General features: G+C 42.3%; 1 protein-coding gene across 2 annotated transcripts in view; it reads right to left on the reverse strand.

Moving 5' to 3' along the window:
• tex9 (testis expressed 9) overlaps positions 1 to 19,392 on the reverse strand; it is a 44,238-nt gene extending 24,846 nt beyond the window's left edge. Inside the window, exons 1-6 of one of the 2 annotated variants that reach the window (XM_067971170.1) lie at positions 19,320 to 19,392; positions 17,223 to 17,323; positions 17,019 to 17,082; positions 14,424 to 14,503; positions 9,620 to 9,668; positions 2,447 to 2,523 (exon numbers count right to left, since the gene is read on the reverse strand). In XM_067971170.1, the coding sequence (XP_067827271.1) occupies positions 2,447 to 2,523; positions 9,620 to 9,668; positions 14,424 to 14,503; positions 17,019 to 17,082; positions 17,223 to 17,323; positions 19,320 to 19,391 (443 nt within the window). In that variant the 5' untranslated portion in view covers position 19,392. Of the gene's footprint in view, positions 1 to 2,446; positions 2,524 to 9,619; positions 9,669 to 14,423; positions 14,504 to 17,018; positions 17,083 to 17,222; positions 17,324 to 19,310 lie in introns of both variants that reach the window. The other variant, XM_067971171.1, reaches the window with a different exon arrangement.
• Positions 19,393 to 19,932: the final 540 nt, after the last annotated feature.

Consider the following 19,932-nt stretch of genomic DNA (forward strand, 5'->3'; position numbering starts at 1 on the left):
ATGTAACAACTGTGTCATTACAATGTACATTAAACTATTCATCTTGCCGGTTTATAGGCCAGAGGTGTTCAAACTATCGCTCATGGGTCATATGTAGCTCAAGTCTTTGCTATTAGCCTGCAAAGCCATGGTAGTATCCCTGGTTTTACAATCCCTGTCCACTCCTTTTCCTGTTTTAGCCCAATTTTTCCTCCTATTAAATAATCAACAACCTGCTATTAAATTGTCAGCAGCCTGGAGAGGCTGTTTGTAACGGCATTAAGTAAATTTAAGAAAAAAAATCTGTTGTCACATATGCGTTGAATTATTTTTATGCCACTGGCGTCGTCCATTTGAATTTAGCAGGATTGTATTGGCTCTCATTGCTGCTCTCTCATTGCTGGATTTAAGATTTATCCACCAATGAAGGAGCAGCCCTGGCAGCAGACCTTTCCAAACTACCAGTCCCACTAAAGTAAAACAAGCAAAGGCAGTGACATATATAAAAAACTGTATACTGTAGCTTTACAAACAACTTGCCCTTGCCTTCCCAGGTTACTAACTAAAAAGGAGATGCTAGGTTAATGTTTAACTGTTGTTGGGGAAAGTCTCGAGTTGTACTGGTGATGCTTGGCAATTCCTCAAATTAATGTACCTATCACAAAGGCCTTACTCTCGCCTGACTGGAGCCGTATAAAAGCGTCCTCCTCCTCCTCCTCCTCCTCCTCCCTGATTGGGGACAATTGTTTGGCATCTCACCCAGCCACTGGATGAGACAACAACAACTTACATTTATATAGTGCCTTTAAAGTAGTAAAACATCCCAAGGCACTTCACAGGAACGTTGTCAAACAAAATTTGACACCGAGCCACATAAGGAGATCTTAGGACAGGTGAGAGGTAGGTTTTAAAGGAGCGTCTTAAAGGAGGAGAGAGAGGCGGAGAGGTTTAGGGAGGGAATTCCAGAGCTTAGGGCCTAGGCAGCTGAAGGCACTGGGAATTTACTAGAATAGTGAATCATACTTGTATCCCATGACTGTGTGGTAGTGGCCATATGTGATCCAATGTACCATAATACCTAAAATGTTAATTTTTTTTTGAAGAACCATTGTGCAACTGTTTCCTATGTTAAAAGTGGTTAAATGGGCATGCTACTTTAATTATAATTGTTACACGAGTCAAACAAAATTTTACTTCTATCTCTAAATTAGAATTGTCGCAAAATTCCAATTCTACTGCCCTCCCCACAAAACAGCTCTATCATATTTTATACCACATAATTAATTAACAATGCCTCTCCAAATTATTTATAATGGAACTTTACTGAAAGTAATGCACAGATAGTATATGGTATCTAACCACAAAACTATGCACACTCTAAAGCAAAGGTGTACCATTGAGCAGAAAAAAAAAGGTGTTACTAAAATACTGAGTTTTAACTCAAATCAGTTGTAAATTAAGAACAAATCCAAAATTACAATCAATGCACAGGAGGGCTTTGCAGTGCATGAATATCTCACTTAATTTTGGCCTTTACTTTGACAATACATTTCTAACAGCCTATTTTACTTACTTTATTTTTAATTTTTGGCATATAAGCATTAACCTGCTGCCCCAGTGCACTGATGTACTGACATACTCCATCACAGAGTGTTAGGATGTAGATGTACATTAGCAATTCCATCCATAGTGAATTCCTGATCTCAAGCCAGGTTATCAACAGAGAAAAGTGTTTCTCCACAGGGAAAAAGGATAAAATCTGCTAGAAAATGACTCTCTGCTGCTTTTGCATATTTCTTAGTGAATGGTTCTAAAATATAATTGATTAAAGGTCTGGGCTAAAGTCTGTTCTAGGCCATAGAAGGGCCTAAACAAGGGAAGAAAATGTAACCAACTGTGGAATAAATAAAAGAAAAGCGAAGGATCAGTGTAGAGAAAACACAATTAGGAAATTACATTAGTATACACTAGTCAAGATGAGCCACTGCCAAACAATGTTACTGTCATGGTAATATATATTAATACGGCAATCCATATTATGTGTCAAGATAATTCATATAATATTAAGAAATAACGGTCAGGGAAATACCCCGTAATACACTCAGGTGCTGCTACACTGCCAATCCTTATATAAAAGCTACAGTAAGGTGGTGGGCTGTGGTTATAGATGCCTTTCTGATCAACTTTTTTTTAAAACTGAAATTGATTATCTTTTGGATAGTGGATGACTGCCTTTAATCCCCATGACATGCAGCCACTTCTCCCCTCCCCATCTTGCACCAGTTCAAACACAGGCAGCAAAAAGCAATCTGGAAGCTAATAAAATAGATGTTTTAGCACCAAGCTGTTATGAAATGTGCTTAATATATATGTTAGCATCAATACGTACATTAAAAATTGCTTGTAAGGTTTTTCAAATACTCAATACTGAATTAGTTTTATGGTTTAGAGATATAGAAAACTTTACCTTGTAATTTTCTTTCCTTTATTTGCTGAACATGGTCTGCTTTGCTGTGTGCTTTTTAATCCAACCTTATTTTTGTTCTAAAGAAAACAAAGAAAAAACCCACAAAATTAGTCTCACAAAATGGTCAGTACCGACCCTATCCCTCAATTCCTTTAGTGTCCAAGAATCTATCAATCTCAGTTTAAATATACTCCACACCCCTCTGGGATAGAGAATTCCAAAGATTCACATGAAGAAATCTTTCCTCATCTCGGTTCTAAATGGCCGACCCCTTATCCTGAGACTATGACCTTTAGTTCTAGACTCTCCAGCCAGGGGAAACAGCCTCTCAGCATCTACCCTGTCAAGCCCTCTCAGAATTTTATACATTTCAATGAGATCACCTCTCATTCTTCTAAACTCCAGAGAATACAGGCCCATTCTACTCAATCTCTCCTCATAGGACAACCCTCTCATCCCAGGAATCAATCTAGTGAACCTTCGTTGCACCCCCTCTAAAAGGCAAATATACCCTTCCTTAGGTAAGGAGACCAAAACTGTGCAACAGTACTCCAGGTGTGGTCTCACCAGAGCCCTATATAATTGCAGCAAGACCTCCTTACTTTTATACTCCAACCCCCTTGCAATACTATTTGCCCTCCTAATTGCTTGCTTATACCGGCATGTTAACTTTCTGTGATTAGTGTACAAGGACACCCAAATCCCTCTGACTACCAACATTTCTTAGTCTCTCACCCTTTAAAAATATATTCTGCTTTTCTATTCTTCCTACCAAAGTGGATAATTTCACATTTCCCCACATTACACTCCATCTGCCACCTTCTCGCCCACTCACTTAACCTATCTATATCCCTTTGTAGCCTCTTTGCATCCTCCTCACAGCTTACTATCCCACCTAGCTTTGTATTGTCAGCAAACTTGGATATATTACACTCGGTCCTCTCATCTAAGTCATTGATATATATCGTAAACAGCTGAGGCCCAAGCACTGATCCTTGTGGCACCCCATTAATTACAACCCCAACCTGAAAATGACCCGTTTATTCCTACTCTCTGTTTTCTGACTGTTAACCAATCCTCAATCCATCTTAATATGTTACCCCCAATCTCATGAGCCATAATCTTGTGTAACAACCTCTTGTGTGGCACCTTATTGAATCCCTTTTGAAAATCCAAGTATACTTCATCCACTGGTCCCATATTTACCCTGCTAGTTACACCCTCAAAAAACTAATAGGTTTGTCAAACAACCTTTAAAAGCAGGTGATTAGAAAGTATGGACAGCTCAGTAAGCTCAGAAATCACAGTGCGAACTTTATATAAAAAAAACAAGCTAGAAATCCTTGCAAGACACTGAAGTCATGTCGGCGTGGAGGCCCAAAAAATATCAGGACTCAAATGCCCAGTTTAAGTTTCCAAGCTCTGGAAACAAAGTAGAAGGCAAGTTCGAGAAAGGGACATATCTGTGGAAAGGAAGGACATTTCAAATATGGACTGTGTAAGTGATTCTCTCTTCTTTTCTTTAAAATTTTTATAATAATATTTATATAAATTTTATTTTTAAGGGTGTGTACTGGGGATGGGTGAGGAACCAACAGGGCCTCTCAAAAGACTTTTAAAAAAAATCACCGATTTGATTGCCTTTAAAGGTGGTTAACTTTATTCATGGACTGTGTTTTAGTGAATGGAGAAAGAGGCAGTGAGAAAACAGTTCTGTAGAAAGATTTTAAAAATAAATGGGAAATTTGAACCAATCAGTATGCATTGCACCTTATGAAATTTGAAAAAATTTCCCACACTCTACGGATGAAAGCCAGATACAAAACTTTTAATTAAATAGATCGCCTACAATTCCATATATTTAGAATTGAATTACAATTGGTGATATATATTTGTAATTGAATACATTTAGATTTACAATTGGATATATATTTACAATAATTTGATATATTTTAATACATTAGATATATTTCTATCAAACATACATTTTTTTGTAATTTGATAAGAACATGAGAAATAGGAGTAGGAGTAGGCCATACGGCCCCTCGAGCCTGCGCCGCCATTCAATAAGATCATGGCTGATCTTCCACCTCAACTCCACTTTCCTGCCTGATCCCCATGTCCCTTGATTCCCTCAGTGTCCAAAAATCTATCAGTCTCAGTCTTGAATATCCTCGATATGAAATCGCATTTATAATTCACAGAACAATGCAGCCTTCAACATGTCATCAATGAGGACAAACACCTCGCTATGGCCATCCCCACACCTCCACTACTCGCCTTTAAACAGCCACCCAACCTCAAACAGACCATCGTTCGCAGCAAATTACCTAGCTTTCAAGAGAACAGCGTCCACGACGCCACACAACCCTGCCACGGTAACCTCTGCAAGACATGCCAGATCATCGACACAGATACCACCATCACACGAGAGGACACCACCCACCAGGTGCATGGTTCATACTCCTGTGACTCGGCCAACGTTGTCTACCTCATACGTTGCAGGAAAGGATGCCCCAGAGCATGGTACATTGGCGAGACCATGCAGACGCTGCGACAACGGATGAACGGACACCGCGCAACAATCGCCAAACAGGAGGGTTCCCTCCCAGTCGGGGAACACTTCAGCAGTCATGGACATTCATCCACCGACCTTCGGATAAGCGTACTCCAAGGCGGCCTTCGAGACACACGACAACGCAAAATCGTCGAGCAGAAATTGATAGCCAAGTTCCGCACCCATGAGGACGGCCTCAACCGGGATCTTGGGTTCATGTCACGCTACACGTTACCCCACCAGCGAACAAATGTTATCTGTTTTTAATATAACTGGTCAGTTGCTGTCTTTTCTATGTTTCTACCTCTCTATCTCTTTTTTTTTTGTAAACAATTTTACAACACCAAGTTATAGTCCAGCAATTTTATTTTAAATTCACAAGCTTTCGGAGGCTACCTCCTTCCTCAGGTGAACGATGTGGAAGGAGGTAGCCTCCGAAAGCTTGTGAATTTAAAATAAAATTGCTGGACTATAACTTGGTGTTGTAAAATTGTTTACAATTGTCAACCCCAGTCCATCACCGGCATCTCCACATCTTTTTTTTTTGTTTGTTGTTTTTTTTGGTGATTTGTATATTCTGAGACCTGGCAGGTAACACCTGTCTGTCTGCACACTGATTGCCTTGGCAACGGGCAGTTGAAAAAACTGTCTGTAATCACCAAGCATTGTTCTGTGAATTATAAATGCGATTTCATTTCGAGGATTTCATTTTCACATCATTCACCTAACGAAGGAGGAAGCCTCCGAAAGCTTGTGACTTTAAAATAAAATTGCTGGACTATAACTTGGTGTTGTAAAATTGTTTACAATTGAATATCCTCAACGACTGAGCATCCACAGCCCTGTGTTATATTGTAGATAGGGTGATTTTTAATTTCATCTACTGCATTTTTCTTCTGTAATACCAGAACAGACAGAAGGCACCTTTTATTTATGTAACATCACAGGATATCTAATAGTATTTTAACAGAGCTATTGAAAGCATGTGAGAGTAGGAGTTTTAAATACTTGTCTGTCTAGTCTATTCATGGAGAAATTTGAGCATCATATACATCCAAACAAGATTACCTGCTGTTGTTTTTTTTGGAGCCTCTAATATGATGCTCTAGTCTCACCACAAATATTATTCTCATAAATATACATGGCTATCATTCAAACAGTTACTCCAAGAAATTAGAGAGTTGTTTTCTTACACGTGTACAAAGAAGGTATTGTAAAGTTTAAATTACAGTATAGTGAGTGATTACTAATCACTTACATGGTCCAGAACATTATTAACAGCACTTTTACATGGAATGCCTCATGGGAGCTATTTTTTTTTCTTCACACTTACTCACATTAATCTAACTATGTGAGTTCATGATGGATATTAGAAACCGGTGATAAATAGACCATCTGCTTGTTTATTATTAAATCCATATAATTGCTGCAAATCCTTGAATCTAGTTACAAATCTACAACATGTATTGGTATAGGTAACACAATAATCTATGATTGGTCAATGATCATGTCATATCAAAATCAAGTTATATCAAAATCAAGTTATATCAAAATCATGTCATGTCTAAATATCTACCAATCAGTATATAAACCGCTGCTCAAAACAACCTGATTAATACCACAGCATCTGGCACATGATTTGGTCATTCTTTATTTTAAATGACGTAACAATATCATCCTTGGTTCAATTACCTCAAACTTGCAAGAATATACCCAGTGAAAAGTCACTTCTTAAAACAGATTCTGTATTATTTGGTGGACTGGTAACATCAAGTGTCAAAGTCGGTTAGCATTAGCCTTATCTCATGGCAGTAAACTTTACTATTATACTCTCAGCAGTCTATATACCTTTTTGCTTTCCATATTTTAAAAGCTCTAAATACTGATTTGCATCAAAAAATTATTAATGATAAAATCACAAATACCTTCCCCAATAACTCAATGGGTGATGTTGTAATGAACCATGCAAACTAGGAAGGCACCAGGTCAGAACCCCAGTCTGTACTACGTTAGTTGTTTTCAGGCAGGGTAACAGTAGGAGTGTTACAATAGATAGCATTCTCGCTTCTGAGTCAGAAGGTTGAGAGTTCAAGTCCCACTCCAGGGACTTGAGGACAAAATTGAGGCCGACACGCCAATGCAGTATTGAGGGAGTCCTGTACTGTCAGAGGTGCCGCTTTTGGATGAGACGTTAAAGCGAGGCCCAGCCTGCCTTCTCAAGTGGACTTAAAAGATCCCATGGCATTATGTTGAAGAAGAGCAGGGGAATTCTCCCCAATATCCTGGCCAATATTTATCCCTCAACCAATATCACTAAAGCAGATTATCTGATCACTATCTCATTGCTGTTTGTGGGACCTTGTTGTAAACAAATTGGCTGCTGCGTTTCCTACATTACAACAGTGACTACACTTCAAAAGTACTTAATTAGCTGTAAAGCACTTTTGGACTTCCTGAGGTCGTGAAAAGCGCTATATAAATGCAAGTCTTTCTTTCTTTGTCAATATCCTTGGGTTTGGAAAGGCTAAAAATTATCTAATAACTCCTGCTGGAAAGTGTGAACATACATTAGGTATAATGTGGAGATGCCGGTGATGGACTGGGGTTGACAAATGTAAACAATCTTACAACACCAGGTTATAGTCCAACAATTTTATTTTAAAATCACACGCTTTCGGAGATTATCCCCTTCGTCAGGTGAAGGGGATAATCTCCGAAAGCTTGTGATTTTAAAATAAAATTGTTGGACTATAATCTGGTGTTGTAAGATTGTTTACATACATTAGGTATAAACAGTATTGGCTTCATTACTGTAATTGAGCAGGGTCAAATAGCTTGCTGAGACTCACTGTCTGGATTATCACACAATGTTAGCCAATCAACTAAGGTACCAGAACACACTTGCATTTATGTGGGACTTTATCACATCACTCAGGATGTGTCAACCTAATGTGCATACAATGAATTACTTTTTGAAATGTGGAACGTGGTGAGAAAACTAAAGCAAATTCCAGAAATCTATGAAGTCACAATATTGCAAATTTATTCAATTAACTAAATCACTGTTTCAGGCTCTTTTCAGTAAGCCTCTTGTAAAATCGACAATTATGATTGTTGGATGCAATCAGTTTTATTCACAAGACAGCATAAAAACAATCAGAAGAACTTTGGTATTGGAATGCAGGTATCTTTTTAAATTTGAGGCAATTCAGGCACAGCAAATATTTAATTCTGAAGTTTTATTTTTCTGGTTTTTTGCACTGGTTTTTCAAGAAGAAAAATGAAAATGGGATAATCAGATGAATGGAGCAGTTTGTATGTTCTGCTCTATATGTGTCCACATTCCTATTATAAATAGAGCAACACAAACAGGCGCTCACTAGCATGCTTGCACAGCTTGCTTTTATTTTTTACTTCCTATTTTTGTAAATTATTTTTCACTTTCTTTGGTTGGTCAACAGTTTCCCTTCCCTCCATTCGCTGGCTGAAATTAGAAACTATCCATTTAGAAAATCTGCATTTATACAGCGCCTTTAAGGCACATCCTAAGGCACTTCACGGAGGTGGGAAGAAAATGGATGCCAAGCCAAAGGAGGAGAGATTACGAAGGGTAACCAAAAACTTGGTCACAGAGGTTGGTTTTAAGGAAGGTCTTAAAGGAAGACAGGGAGGTGGATAGGGGGAAAAGTTTAGAGAGGGAATTCCAGAGAGCGGGATTGCGATAACTGAAGGCACACCGGCCAACAAGAAATCAGAGTTAGAGGAATAGGGGTAGTAGAACTGGAGGAGGTTACAGAGATAGGGAGAGGCAAGGCCATGAAGAGATTTAAAGACAATGTCAAAAAATTTAAATTTGATGCATTGTTATTGGTGTATTGATACATTTCAAATGCACTGTAGCAATGCACCAACACATTGTACGATGTTACCCAACCAGAGCCTTTTATATGGACATTTTTGGGAACCAAATCCTTTTACTGAGCATGATGATGAATTGAACTGTAAAAGATTCCAGTTCTGACCAGTTGCTTTACTGTTTCCAGGGCCTGGTACACTAGTAAGCAGTTATCTACGGACAGACTACCAAAACATGCTGTCCTTTAAATAGGGAACTTGATATCTTCCTGAGTGAAGAGGACATTTCCAGCTAAGTTGTTAGTTAGCTGGGATGATGATTAGTAATGGGCTACTATAGTCTCCTTATGCCTTGCTTGATTGCCTTAGGAGGTTAGAATATCATTTCCCAGAGTTTTTCCTAAATTGGCTACAATTATGCCTCTCCCAGGAGACTGCATGTTTAAGGAATGAGTAAATGGTGTATATGGTTGCACCATATATGGATGGGCTGGGATTATTGGGCCTGATGGTCTTTTCCTGTCCTTTTCATATATTAGTTTGTAAAGGAGAAATACAAGTGAAAGAAAATCTATGAAAAACAGTTTCAGTCTCTAATTTGAGCACACATTTTAAGATTCTCCAAACCTTTAATATAACCGATCACATTTAATATTGATGAGCATAATTTAGCTTTAAGATTCTACCCAAGATAGCTCTCAGGTTAAATTACATTTGTTTCCGGACCTAACAAGTATGATATCTGAAAAAGCAAGACATACCTTTGTTACTTTATTTTCAAAAGATGTTCTATCAGAGGAAAGGAATTCTCTGGGAAAAAAAAGAATAGTATATTATTACATACTTTTATACTGGTTAATGTGCTCTATTGATTATTTGTTAAATATATAGGGCAAATTATCCCATCCAAATACTAAACGACCATAATTAGTGACTCATTCTCTTAGATGTCATTCTGCCTAGGAGGAATGCTATTAAATACAAGTTGGCATATTAGTGGTCGTAGTCAATATATATTGCTGTATTAAATTATGCAACAACCTGATATCTCAAGCACTTAGCTCTCAACTTTAAGGTCACTGTTTATTTTTGAGTTCATGGTTCTACTTCACTCAAGCTCGCTTTCCTTGGTGCAGACGAGTTTAGTTAAGTCGTAATTGGGCTGATGAGTTGCACATCACGTGGAAGTTAAGTCCTATATTTCAGGAGGTGGAAAAAAAAATAGCACCATCTGGTTTTCTGCACTCAGATGTCACCTCCTATTAGCTGAACATAAACCAGCATTTTTACAGTAGTCATGTTGAACTCAAGACACATGATTATATCTAAAGGTATATTTGTGATGGTGATCAGTCTGCAAACACAGAAAATGGGAGAAAGAATACACAAGCATAGGAATTGATAGAAATTCTGTTAAACATAACTTTTTTTTAAGAGGCTGAGTCTTTCTGGGGTATTTTCTTCTCTGGGTCTCCCGACACATCACTGCAGTATCCACAGCTGTGCAGTAGAGGCAGGCTGATGACTTACTCCGATGCTTTCAACAGTATTGCTCTGAAACCAGTCACTACAAAGTATGCAACAACAGATGTGGTAAGTCTCCCTGTAATTTCCCTCTCTCACCAAGGGGAAGCACCGAGCCTCTGTCTGACACCTCCGCAGAAAGGCATTGCTGAGATCAGTAACAATGTGTGGAGAATTATGAGCATGAACTTCTTTATTTCAACACTGTAAACTATGTAATTTATGTCACCAAATTTTGCAGGTTATCTGATGCTTTTTCTAAGCAGAAATAGCACTACAATCTCATGTGGTTAATTGTTTAAATGTTCGTGGAAATTATACTAAACTTGATAATTTGAAGTCCAGTAAATAGGTCACATATGTTATTCCATTAGTTCCTCCCACACAAGCAACAGAAAAGGTACATACCATTGTGTCAGACAACATTAAAACTCAAGTTAACTATTTTAAACCAGTTCCTGATGGAAATATAAATGTAAAACAAAAATGTAAAAAAACTGGGAAAATGCCAACCAATCAACTCTAACAATATCCCTAACTATGTTATTCAGAATTAAATTGTTAGTTTGTGCCTATATAATTAGTGTCATGTAGTTGGAGAAATTTGGTGCAAGAAATTTGCATCTTAAAAAGTATGCTGAGGTAAGATAAGTAAGTGTGACCCAGACAGTGTAACAAAACCACAAGTGAGACATACTATTTTTATAATACCAGGTGAGTCAGAGAGAAATGAAGGACAAAAGCTCATAAAGGAGAGTAAGAAAATGGCAGGAATAATACACAAGTATTTTGCCTCAGTTATCAGAGGGCATGGATAGTGAAACTATTGATATATAAGAGGTGGGCATAGTTAGTGGAGACTATTATTCACAGAGGTGGTATGAAAGAAATTACTCAAACTTAAGGTAGACAAATCACCAAGACCTGAGCGTGTACAACCAAGGATCCTGAGAGGAACGAGGGAAGAAATTATCCAGTTTTGGTCTCCTTAACCAAGGAAAGATATACTTGCCTTAGAGGGGGAGCAACGAAGGTCACCAGATTGATTCCTGGGATGAGAGTGTTGTCCTATGAGGAGAGATTGAGTAGATTGTGTCTATATTCTCTGGAGTTTAAAAGAATGAGCGGTGATTTCATTGAAACGTATAAAATTCTTAGCGGGCTTGACAGGGTAGATGCTGAGAGGCTGTTTCCCTCTCTAGAACTAGAAGTCATAGTCTCAGGACAAAGGGACAGCCATTTAGGACTGAGCTGAAGAAAGATTTCTTCACTCAGAAGGTTGTGAATCTTTGGAATTCTCTACCCCAGAGAGCTATGGATGCTCAGTTGTTGAGTATATTCAAAACTGAGATCATTAGTGTCCAAAAATCTAAGGGAAACATGGGATATAGGGTGGGTAAGTGGAGTTGTGGTGGAAGGTCAGCCATGATCTTATTGAATGGTGGAGCAGGCTTGAGGAGCCAAATGGCCAACTCCTGCTCTTATTTCTTATGTTCTTATGAAATAGCAGATGCTCTGACTATAATTTTCTAAAATTCTGTGAAAAGGAAAGCAATGGCACAGGACTGGAGGGTGGTAAATATGACTCACCTCTTCAAAAAGAGCTGACAGGGATAACCCAGGAAATTATAGATGAATATTAGGCGACTAAGCACTTGGAGAATTATGAGCGTAGAAGGGCCAATCAGCACAGATTTTTAAAAGGCAGGCCATGCATTCAAGAATTCTTTGAAGTAACTCAGAGAATTGATAAAAGAAATACACTGGATGTGGTTCACATCGATTTTCAAAAATCATTTGATAAAGAACCACAAAGGAGAATTATGTCAAAGATAATGCCCCATGAAATTAAGGCTGAATGCAGTCACATGCATAAGGAGATGGCTAGAGAGCTGAAAGCAAAGGGTAGGAGTAAAACAAAATTTCTTAGCACGGAAAGGTGCGGTGTTCCACAGAGGTCCATGTTGGGGCTGCTCTTATTTACTATCGACACATAAATGGTGTGGACTCAGGAATTGAAGAAATAATCTTGAAATTTGCTGATGACATCAAAGTGGGAGCACTGCTAATTGTGCCCAAGAGTGTGAAACACTGCAGGAGAACATAAAAATTTGAGCAGGATGGGCAGTCAGGTGGCAGTAGCAGTTCAATATCAAAAAATGTGAAGCAATACCCTTTAAAGTAAGAACAGGAAAGGAAATACATTTAAATGCTAAGATTTTAAATGGAGTCGAGGCGCAAAGGGATCTTGCTGTACAGATACACAGGTCATTAAAAATGACAAACAGAATTGTTGGTTTTGTATTTAGAGGCAAAAAATCTAATAGCAAGAGAACAATGCTGAACTTGCACAAGACCCGAGTTAGACTGCAACTGGAATATTGTGTGCAGTTTTTGGCACCACATTAAATAATGGATATAAAAGCAATAGAAAAGGTGCAGCATAGGTTCAATAGAACGGTATTAGGAATGAGGGGCTTTAGTTATAAAGAAAGATTTGAGATGCCAGAATGTTCCAGATTTAATCCCTGGTTTATACTGAGTTAATTGATCTCATCTGAATTGGGGGAGGGAATAGTTTATTTAGCCTTAATTTCCCTGGACAAGGGAGAGAAAACCTTTGCCACAGTTTCCATATTATTCAGGAACTCCTGCTAGAAGTGCATATGTGAATGTTGGAGATGGGTTGGGTTCTGCCATGATAACCCATGGTCATATCGTCAAGTTACATTCAGTGTTCAGGTTGACAGATGAAGAAAGGCTATTTTGAAGGTGCCAGACGGTCACCAACATTTGTGGAACAGTATCCTAGTATCAGTGGCATCTTTAGGGGTGAGGAGAGAAAACTGAAAGGAGGGGGAGGGGGTAAGGGAGGGATTTTTTAAAAACGGTTCTTTAAATGTTTTTGTGGAGTGTTACTGAGCCATATGGATCAGAAAGATCCAAGGCCATTCCCAAAGCTGAGTTAGTTAGTCTTAGCCAAGGCACTTGTGGGGACACTAAAAATGGCCTCAGCATCGCTCGGCTAGAGGGGAGATAACTACAGATGTCAGACAGGGTTTATGCCCCTGATCACAGTTCAATGCCACTGCTGAAAAAGTGCATGTGTGTGTGGATTGGTGAGAATAAGCCTCAGAAATAATGCCCTTCATGATCAAATAAGCTACTGACACTCACTTTCTAGGCTTTTGTGAAGAATGGTTCTATGGGCAAGATATGGAAAGGTAGTCAGCAACCATGGAACTCCACCAGAGTAGGGGTTAGCTTCGGGAAATAAGTCGCAAGAGGAAATTTATTTTAAATACTTGCACACGATTCATTATGAAATGTCTCACTACTTAGCAGTGACTAGTAGAAGACAATTGGAATAACAAAATCAACTTCACAATGTAAATCTCAGTTAATGATCTAAAACTCTGGCTTGCATTTTATTACAAAAAGTAATCTGGTGTGCAGTTTGATGTCCAGTAATACATATATCTTAGTTAAGATTTCAGGAAACAATCTATGTATACTGGTACAGTAGCCCACTCAATTCAATTTCAACTGTAGTCAAAGATTCATAATATCTAAATAGTTTATCAAGAACCTATATATTTGTTAAAAGCCAAATAAACCTGAAAGACTGCGTACAACTAGTCTCAAACGTTTTTGGAGGTCTGAGTGGTGGGTTCAAAGTTTCCTCCGGAAATGAGTTTGGATAGTCTAAAGCCAATTTCTAACGGGAAATGATCTAAAGCACAAGCTGTGTCTAATTTAGCCACCTCATTCAGAGAAAATATAAATTATTGATATAAGAAATGGGGATAAAATCATACTGGTTTAGCTGGGCGGGGAGTACTCTTCTGAGGTTGGACTTAATGCAGATTTATGGAGCACAGTAGATGGAGGTTTACTTTGCAGCTTACTGGGCTATCCCTGACTCGAGTGTATTCAAGTGACTTGGTGAGAAAAAAGTTCACAAAGATATCAAGCAATATTTAAAGTATAATATTCCTGCAAGGCAATACTTTAACTTTGTTTAATGGGTAATTATCTTACCTCAGTTTCTCATCATCCACTATGGCAATCGTTCCAATATGTGATGATATTGATTGAGACAGCATCTCCTCTTGCCCCTTCTAGATACACATATATTAAACTATACAAATATCACTTTAAATACATTATCTAACAGAAGCCAATTCTGAATACTCAGAAGCTGAAATCAAATAATCCCTCAGGACATTTCTCAGTTGTTTCACTTCTCCCAAACAAGAGTAACTTATCAATCTGGAAGTTGCACCAGGTCCAAAGCTAACTCCGCACCAATAGTAAGTGCACTTGCGTTAGGTGAAGGAAACATGTTGACCCCCCACCCATCCTCCAAACCGAGCCCCATTGGGTCTAATAGTCTGCTGTCTCAAGATGTTCCATGTAGTGGCCCAGTCAAGAATGTACAAGATGCATCCATTTGAGTTCGGAAGACTCAAGTAACAGGCAGTTCATGGGGCTCTTCACCAATGTCTATCTGATTGGGAGCCAGGTTCTGTTGTACATAGTATCAAAACAGCTCCTGCAAATTTCAAGCAGTATGAACCCAGTATAAATACACTTCATTTAAAAGGGGAAGGAAAACCTAGTAAGGATACTTTTTGTTCAAAATACCCTATTAATAGCCAAAAAAGCAATATGGAGTCTCATTTTATTTTTTTTGGAACATAAATGTTATTGCCAACATGGGGACCATTGAATAGGGGGTGTTTTGAACATAATGTATTCCTCCTGGACTTTCCAACCCTTTTAAAGCTGTAGCTAACACAAAACAATAAAAAAAATTCCAATATAGATAAAGGGGTTAAAAAAATTTCTTTCTAGTATCTTCTGTTACTAAGATATTCATGTTTCTGCAACAGACATAAATTTCAGGAGTAGGGTAATTTAAAAACCTCCACTTTTCAGCTGTGGTTTTCTGATGGGCAGGAACACAGAAGAGCAGTGGTCAGCGGTATGAATATAAAAACCATACCCTTGCTGAAGTGACACTAGTGGAAAAATCTGAATAGCTTCTTCAGGCACAACTCCCAGCATTTTGCCAATGCCTTTGCTGAGCCAACCAACAGGAGCTTTGCAACAGCATGTGTGTTTATTTGCCCTCCCTTCCTGAGACCATGGGGGGAATTTTAACCCCCATGATGGCAGGGGGGGGGGGAGGGGGGAACGGGGGGATGAATTGGTAAAAATGTGAAACCCGACCCCAACCTGTCGCAAACGCGCCTACTTCCGGTTTAATCGCGGTGGGTTTGGGGGCGTCCGAGTAACCTGCTCTGGAGAGACGGGTTAGTGATTATAATATTTAAACTTGACTCCATTCCTCAGACTTTGGGAGCTATTTGAATTTAACAGCTGCGGACCCGGTCTCACAGGGCGGGAGAAACCCGGTAGCTGAAGGGAAGCGGGAGCCGCCAGATCCAGCAGGTAAGTGCGCTTCCAGCACTGCTTCTGAGCCAGGAGGAGCAGGAGTGCATCCCCCTCATGCAAACCTTCTACCATGATCTCTCCCTCCCCGTGGTCATTCGACCGCACCCATGATCACACCCCCCCCACCCCCGGGCGATCTCTTCCCTCCCCCCCCCCCCCCCCCCGCCACCAATCTCTTCCCTGCACCCCCCCCCCCCACAATCTCTTCCCTGCACCCCCCCCCCCACAATCTCTTCCCTGCACCCCCCCCCCCACAATCTCTTCCCTGCACCCCCCCCCCCGGCCTCCTTCCCCACCCACCCCGGCGATCTCTCTCCTGTCTCTCTTCCCCTTCCCCCATGCCTCCTCACTGCCATGCTCCAAGGCTCAGAGGCCTTCTCCCATCCTCGATCTTCTCCGATTGCCGGGCCTTCCACCACAGGCTCTCCTGCACAGGCTTCGATCTGGCCTGCTGCCAGGCAGGAAATGGAGTAAAACAATTCTAATCAGGTCCTGCCATTAAATTCGGCAGGGTCTCTGCCTTCCCGATATTTCCAGGTTTCCCGGCTGCAGACACGCACCCCTGTTTCCTCCCTGTCTCCCCGGAAATATCGGAGCCCAAGTCTCCAGCCATGTCTTGGCAACTACCCAATAACAATGTGGAAATCAGCAACTCAATGCACAAGGAATTGTAGGGGCACATCCACTTATTCCACGGAACACTGTTTTAGAGCACCACTTTGTCACTGCCTTCTAAAACATGTCTTACAGTTAGGGATATATGGAAGCTATATAAAATACAATAATGTGAATATGAATTCATTATTTAGTAATTCTTCCATAATGGGCAGCTCAATACAATAGTAATGCTGCAAAGACTCCTAATTGGAGATATGAAGTTTAATCTCGATCTTGACGAATATTTGCACTTGCATTCCTGCTAGAAGATGAATTTCAAAGTCTCAGGCATGTCGTCTGATGGAAAACTGGCCAAGAACCTTTCCACATTGCTAATCATGCTTACTATTGAGTTGACTAAGGCGGCAGCATTTGAGGCAATATCCACATTCTGCACTGCCCTCTCCCACCAACCCAGGGTGGAAGAAATTTGGGGAAGAGGAGAAAAAGTAAGGAATATTCCAATAAAGACAGCACTGCAATTCAAAATATAGTCTCTCGCTCATTAGTTAAACTTACCATAACTTCTTGTGCTTGGCGGACCAGCTCAGCTGTTTTTGCTTCCAGTTCTGCATTTAATCGCCTGATTAAATATGAAGTTTTTTTTAAAAAAAGGTGTTCAGTTCTCACATATTTATATTGACTGCACATCCACTATGATAAAATTTCAGATTACAAACTATTATATGCAATATATAGCTTAATGTAGAAAAACTTTCATACTTGTATTCTTCTTCTTTAGCCAATAAGTCTTCTGGAGGAGCTTTCCTTGCTGAAGCTGACGATGGGAGAGAACTAGATCTAACAGACAGAGCTTTCTTTGCCTAGATTTTTTTTAAAAACCAAAAAATATTCTAAGAAAATAATTATCAAAGATATTAGAACTTTTCTTTGTATTAATAACAAAAGAGAAAGTAGATTGATTAAATGCAGAAATATATTTAGTTGCTTCTACTACACTTGAACTTCTATAACTGAAATATAATGACTTTTATTAGGAAAACTATAAAACAAATAATTAGAGGACACACTGTTAGGATTAATTTATGTTGGTCCAATGTGGTCTGCATTTGTGGAATATAATGCACCCATCCTGCTATCATCCATACAGTCTTTTAAAACAAAAATGCTTCTTTTATTATAATTAATAAAGTATGTTCATGCTTTATTAACTGTACATTTAGGTTTACACACAATGAAACTCCTATGTGGAGCTCACCAGCTTGGAATGAAACCTTATTCCCCACCAAAAGATAAGGCTGTAGGGTTGCTCTGGCTGGGCTGTGGCCCCTGTGTGGTGCCCCCCAGCCTGAGCCGATACCCCCGCGTGGTGCCCCCCAGCCTGAGCCGATACTCCCGCGTGGTGCCCCCCAGCCTGAGCCGATACCCCCGTGTGGTGCCCCCCAGCCTGAGCCGATGCCCCCGCGTGGTGCCCCCCAGCCTGAGCCGATGCCCCCGCGTGGTGCCCCCCAGCCTGAGCCGGTGCCCCCGCGTGGTGCCCCCTAGCCTGAGGTGGTGCCCCCCAGCCTGAGCCGGTGCCCCCGCATGGTGCCCCCCAGCCTGAGCCGATGCCCCCGTGTGGTGCCCCCCAGCCTGAGCCGATACCCCCGCGAGGTGCCCCCCAGCCTGAGCCGATGCCCCCGCGTGGTGCCCCCCAGCCTGAGTCAGTGCCCCCGCGTGGTGCCCCCCAGCCTGAGCCGATGCCCCCGCGAGGTGCCCCCCAGCCTGAGCCGGTGCCCCCGCGTGGTGCCCCCCAGCCTGAGCCGGTGCCCCCACGTGGTGCCCCCCAGCCTGAGCCGGTGCCCCTGCATGGTGCCCCCCAGCCTGAGCCGATACCCCCGCGTGGTACCCCCCAGCCTGAGCCGATACCCCCGCGTGGTGCCCCCCAGCCTGAGCCGATACCCCCGCGTGGTACCCCCCAGCCTGAGCCGATACCCCCGCGTGGTGCCCCCCAGCCTGAGCCGGTGCCCCCGCGTGGTGCCCCCCAGCCTGAGCCGGTGCCCCCGCGTGGTGCCCCCCAGCCTGAGCCGATACCCCCGCGTGGTACCCCCCAGCCTGAGCCGATACCCCCGCGTGGTGCCCCCCAGCCTGAGCCGGTGCCCCCGCGTGGTGCCCCCCAGCCTGAGCCGGTGCCCCCGCGTGGTGCCCCCCAGCCTGAGCCGGTGCCCCCGCGTGGTGCCCCCCAGCCTGAGCCGATACCCCCGCGTGGTACCCCCCAGCCTGAGCCGATACCCCCGCGTGGTACCCCCCAGCCTGAGCCGGTGCCCCCACGTGGTGCCCCCCAGCCTGAGCCGGTGCCCCTGCATGGTGCCCCCCAGCCTGAGCCGATACCCCCGCGTGGTACCCCCCAGCCTGAGCCGATACCCCCGCGTGGTGCCCCCCAGCCTGAGCCGATACCCCCGCGTGGTACCCCCCAGCCTGAGCCGATACCCCCGCGTGGTGCCCCCCAGCCTGAGCCGGTGCCCCCGCGTGGTGCCCCCCAGCCTGAGCCGGTGCCCCCGCGTGGTGCCCCCCAGCCTGAGCCGATACCCCCGCGTGGTGCCCCCCAGCCTGAGCCGATGCCCCCGCGTGATGCCACCCGGTCTTGGTTGAAGCCCCTATGTGGTGCCTGCCGCCCTCCCGCGGGGCCCAGGCCGGAATACTCCCGAGCACGATAAGGGCGAGAGCGGCCTCAGTCCCAGTCGGCGGCTCAACTCTTCCAAGAAAACGGTGCTGCTGAATGAACCTGAGCCTCTCCCCTCCCTGCGGGGCCCTCGCCGGACCCACCGACCTGGGCTCAGTGCCCGCAGCGACTCCCCCCCAACTCCTCACCCGACCCACCGACCGCCGCTGATTCTCCATCGCGTCCCCGTCGCCTGGTTTCCGTGGTGACGCGAATATATCAGGAAACATCGCGAGAATTGAACCCTGATTAGAGGGCGGGACTTTAAGCTGACCCCCAGTGTATCAGAGCAGCAACAGGCTGAGTGTTCACTGATGGAGGTTACTGGTCCAATGCTGCACATTAACAACCTATTACCATCTGCTCTCCGGGCTTTCCTGGCAGTTGATTTTTCTGCAAGCCCACATAGGTGAACCCGTAAGGAAACACTGGGTTGTCCCAGTGTCATCAACCCAAATAAACTAACAAAAGTGCCCCCTTTTTAGAGGGGCACAAACAATAAACATCCAAATCGTACCAAAGAAAGGAAACTTATAACATGAAATAATCATGCTATTTCCTGGATTGACGATACACTCTAGTCCCTGCGGTGCCCACCGGTCGCAGATGCAAGCCCGTATAGGTTAGGGGAGATGGGAGGATGATGGTAAATTAAGTTTAATGAGGGACAGGTTGTTGGTGGCAGAATTTTTGATGATCTGGAGATTATATAGGGTGGAGATTTGAAGGCAGCAAGGAGGATATAGAGAAGTCAAGTCTAGAAGTGACGGA

Source organism: Heptranchias perlo, chromosome 34, assembly GCF_035084215.1.
Source record: "Heptranchias perlo isolate sHepPer1 chromosome 34, sHepPer1.hap1, whole genome shotgun sequence".
Classification (NCBI taxonomy): domain Eukaryota; kingdom Metazoa; phylum Chordata; class Chondrichthyes; order Hexanchiformes; family Hexanchidae; genus Heptranchias; species Heptranchias perlo.